Genomic DNA, 4,997 nt, shown 5'->3' on the forward strand with positions numbered 1-4,997 from the left:
TTGTATATCTTTTGGTTTTGTAACCATTTACATACATCATGTGTTGTTTCTATATTTTATGATGATGTATGTGTTTCACTCTTTTTCTCACATGTGTTGTTTCTTTTCTCTCTTTATACACTTGTTTCTTGTTTATTTAACTTGTCATTATTTTCCACATGGTACCTTAATGTATTTTGTTTAGTGCCTTTCAGGAAAGACAAGTTATAGCTGACTCAAGACTCCGAACCTTCTTCTTGCAGCAACTTTCAAGGTTAAGATCTTTTAGACTAGGCTTATTTATTCTATAATTTTGAGTAGAATGTAATTTGGGACATTCAATGTACTCTTGTGGTTTTGTCACAGATTGCTAAAGGGGGAGATTGTTGAGGACATATTTTGTAAGTAATTGGCATATTTTTTGACAAAATGTACTTTACTTATATTTGGGTAAATCTAAATAGGTTTAAGATGATCATTACAAGTGGTTAAATTGAAGACATGAAAACTACTTAAGAACTACTCAAGAAAAGTGTAATCTACAGGTCTCGATACCTCCTCGACAGAAGCTCGATCAATCGAGATTCATTAAAGCTCGACAGATGTCTCGATCTATCGAGCTTACAGGATTCAGTCTATAGCCAGCAACGTTTTTATTCTAAAAGACTATTTGTTTATGGGTTTGTATAATCTTTATTGACTAGGAAAACCCAAGGTTTGTGTAAACCTATTTGGAATAGAAGAGCCCATTAAGCTCCAATTTAAAGGAGGTGGAAAAAGAATAACCTAACCTTAGAGAGCTTCATAAGGTTTTCTTTTTGAAACCCCAGCCTCCTCCTACCGAAGAAAGAGTTCTTGCTGCGTTTCTTGTATGCTTTTGGGTTCTGTAACCAAGCAAAGTCTCTTGCACCAACATTGAAGATCTTATTGATGTTTCTATTTGAAACTACTACAAATCAACTACAACAATCAAATGGTTGCTGTGGAGTTAGTCACATACTTGGATTCGTGCAAAGGAGTAAGCCGAGTACTAGGATCCGCGCATCAGATTGGTTAATCACGTACAGGGAGCCTTGCATTAAAAGGAGAGATTGTCACTACAGAACAAGTCCAATTGGATATTAGGATAAGGGTTCAACTGTAGGTTGGTATAAAGTGTTGAGATTCCTTTACTTGTAAACACTTGTTGTGATAATAGTGGATTCTCGAGAGTAGAGACCTTAAAATCACCCAGTGGGGTTTTGCCTCGATGGTTTTTCTCATTCATAAACAAATCACTCGTGTCAAATTTAATTTCCATTGCATGTTTACTTGGTGATTTGTTTGTGTTAGCACGTTCATTGCATGTAATTGACTCTAATTAATTTCACTTGACTAAATTAATCAATTAATTCGTCACAAGAGATCAATACATTCTTGGCCTATCACTCTTCATGACTTTGTTAGAAATATTAAAAAGTACCAATTGAGCTATATTGCTTTTGGCACTACTATTATCGTACCACACATAGAAGTACTAAGTGAGTCACAATTTGCACGTTTGTGTTTTAGAGTTACATGCCCATAGATATTCTCAATATATAATTTAATTATATCTTAGTATTTATGTTACTTTATAAACCCTCAAAATTTTTGGGAAGCTTTCAACATGAGACAAAAACACAAATCTAATAACTTCTTTCTACACCATAACCTATAATATAATTTTGTGAAGTGTCATCGTGGCCCATACATTGTTGTGATTGTAGAAGCTTTCCTGGTTTTAAAGAAAAATATAGATATCTTAGAGAACTTGGTCATACAACGTAGAATGGCATAAATGCAAAATTTTAGTCAACCAAACAAAAAAATCATCCACGTCAATTTGTCTAAAATTATGCATATTTTGTCTGCAAATATAGTGCCCAAGTTAATTTACGCAGCTACTTTCATGTGTACATGCGGATATTATTCATTTCTCAATTCACCTTTTTAATTGGTGATGTTTAAAAAAGTGGTTGTATAAACTAAAAAATATAAGGATATTATTCTAAGATAAATAGAAATTTTTGTAATGAATTGACCATGCCAGTGTTCTTGGTCAAATCTATAAAAAGCATTTTCTTATTTTTGTGACCTGCAGCCAGCATTGCCCACGTATATATAGGAGCATGCACATTGAATACTAAAAATAAAACCTAAATGAATAGTATAAATAAAACATAATTGCTAGATGTATTTCTAACTATGCATTTCATATCAAGCAACATAGACCTGAATGTTTAATAGAGAGGGACTTTAAAAACTCAATCCTGGTAAAAAAACGCTAGTCACCAATCTTCAATTTTGTAGAATCGGAACAATGGCAAACCAAGCTTCTCTAATGTTTTATTACGTTTTCACCATATTCATAATCACCATGAGCATGCTGTGCGGGGCCAGCACTGAAGAAAAAAAGGTGACTGATCATTCACATTTCTGGAAATTCAGTCTTCTCTTTTATTTGAGATGTCTAGTTAGTTACTCCTTTTGATGATAATGCAGGCTCACATTGTGTACATGGGTTCACTTCCAGAGGGGCAATACTCACCATTGTCTCACCACCAAAGTATGCTACGGCAAACCGCTCAGCTGGACAGGTAATATTTCTTATTTTTCAAGCTTACCTAAATTATCGATAAGCAATTTTATTCATCATTTCTCTTTTGTGTGTCTATGTGTAGTTTTGTAGAAACATCATACATCAGAAGTTACACTAGGAGTTTCAATGGATTTGTCGCAAAGCTCACGGATATCGAAAAGCAAAGGCTTTCTAGTGAGTGCTGCAAGATTTAGACTTCATCATTGTCAAAATAGTTACACACACATTATATTACATTATTGTCAAGATAATAACTATGATATGCAGATATGGAAGGTGTCATCTCCGTTTTTCCAAGCAAAACTCTTCAACTTCACACAACAAGATCATGGGACTTCATAGGTTTACAAGAAAGTGCCACGCGGAATGCCCAAGCTGAGAGTGATATCATAATCGGAGTTCTAGATACTGGAATTTGGCCTGAATCAGAAAGCTTTAATGATAAAGGTTTTGGTCCTCCTCCCAGCAAGTGGAAGGGTGTTTGTGAAGGCGGCCAAAATTTCACATGCAACAAGTAATGTTTTACACTTAGATTATTGTTTTGCGAACAAACTTTGCCTAAAAGCTTCCACACAAAAAATTAACACAACTATATATTTTGAAATTTTAGTGGTTAGAATATGTGTTTTTTTTTTTTCTTAACACGCATGTTAAATTCTGTGCAAATCAGAAGTTATTTTCTATTCAATCCATAAATTTGTTTTTTTATACATAATTTAAGATTACAAAAATTTGAAATTTAAATATTTGATTGATGACATACTATTCTCAAAATTTTGCAAGCAATAAGGATATTATAATAAATATGATCCAATAGTAAATTTATAAAAATTCACATCTAATAAAAAGATATATATGAGAGTTCGTAGTTATTGCCTGCAAACTAGTTTGTACACAAACTTTGTTCTTGTTCTACAAGATACATTCTAAAAAACCTAATTGTCTATTTAATGCTTTTCACTGCGTCTATTGTATCTTATATATGTTAAAGGGATATAGCAAATTAATTTCAATCTTAAAAAAATAAATAAATAAATAACAAATTAATCCCTCAACTCATACGGAACCTATACAAAATAAACTCCACCAAAATAGTATGAGATTTAATATGTTATATTTTCAAACATTACAGTTAAACTTATTACTTTTATCATTATAAGGACAGCTACATGCTTAAATTATAGGGTTTAAAATGAAACTTCTTTAGAAAATTAATGTTAGATCTATGAATACTTTTATGAAGGGCAGTAGTATCATACTTGACATGGATATGCAAACGACTAGAACAAGTGAAAATCATCATTGATAATATAATTGTCATGTTACAGCAAGATAATTGGAGCTCGATATTACGGCGGCTCACGACCGAATAATACTCAGTCTGCAAGGGACGAAGATGGTCATGGATCTCACACTGCCTCTACAGCAGCAGGGAACATAGTAAACAATGTTAGCTTTTTTGGACTGGCACAAGGTACCGCAAAAGGAGGGGTTCCCAGTGCCAGGATTGCAACATATAAAATCTGCCAACCGGACGACTGTACTGATGTAGATATCTTGGCTGCTTTTGATGATGCAATTGCTGATGGAGTTGACATCATTTCAATTTCAGTAGGAGCCGGACAAGCTACTGATTTCTTTAGCGATTCCATAGCAATTGGTGCTTTTCATGCAATGCAGAAGGGGATATTAACTTCTCAGTCTGCAGGCAATCGAGGTCCTACCTATGGANGTTCTATACACGTTTTTGTTTGCAGTGTGTTACGTAGGAAACAAGTTTGCTCGCTTTCTTGGTTGCGGCTACGTTTTTGTTTGATAACATTTCTCATTTTTTGATTATATAATGATGGGTGAGAAACTGACCATTTATAGTTTTTGAAATTGACAATTGCTAGTTCTAATTATATATTTTATGCATGGTAGTCTGAGGATGAACGGGGAGATGTGCTCAAGAACTATTTCCTTGCATAGGTTCAACGCCGAGGCTCCCGGGACACTATCATCATTCAAATTGTATTGCTTTTGTTCAGTTCACAGTGCTACTGTGGATGCTACTAGCTTTTTTGTTGATTTCACATGTGTTGTATTGAACTTGATGAGATAGTCAATGTTGGTGTTGTATTGAACTTGATGATGATAGTCATGTATTGAACTTGATGATGTTGTTGGTGTTGTATTTTGTTGTTGTATTGAAAATTACAATTAGAACTAGCATGTGTATGTTGTTGTTGTTGTATTGAAAATTACAATTGTGACAGGTTTGAGAAAATTTGGTTAATTGTGTGTGTGACAGGAGTAAATTTGAAAATTGTGTGTCTGACAGGTTCTTTTGGTAGCGTTTGACAAAATTATGGCTGCGTTTTGTATTTGCATGCGTCAGCTGGCCTAAAAATAGGAA

General features: G+C 33.8%; 1 protein-coding gene across 1 annotated transcript; it reads left to right on the top strand.

The window, feature by feature from the left end:
* The first annotated feature begins 2,207 nt into the window (after positions 1 to 2,207).
* Positions 2,208 to 4,570, top strand: LOC112022393 (subtilisin-like protease SBT4.3). Its single transcript, XM_065779592.1, has 6 exons — positions 2,208 to 2,416; positions 2,503 to 2,597; positions 2,682 to 2,773; positions 2,867 to 3,113; positions 3,928 to 4,375; positions 4,523 to 4,570. Exons 1-6 carry the CDS (start codon positions 2,321 to 2,323, stop codon positions 4,568 to 4,570), a joined length of 1,026 nt encoding a protein of 341 aa, XP_065635664.1. The 5' UTR covers positions 2,208 to 2,320.
* The last annotated feature ends 427 nt before the right edge of the window (positions 4,571 to 4,997 follow it).

Source organism: Quercus suber, unplaced genomic scaffold (assembly GCF_002906115.3).
Source record: "Quercus suber isolate HL8 unplaced genomic scaffold, Cork oak 2.0 scaffold_214, whole genome shotgun sequence".
NCBI lineage: Eukaryota > Viridiplantae > Streptophyta > Magnoliopsida > Fagales > Fagaceae > Quercus > Quercus suber.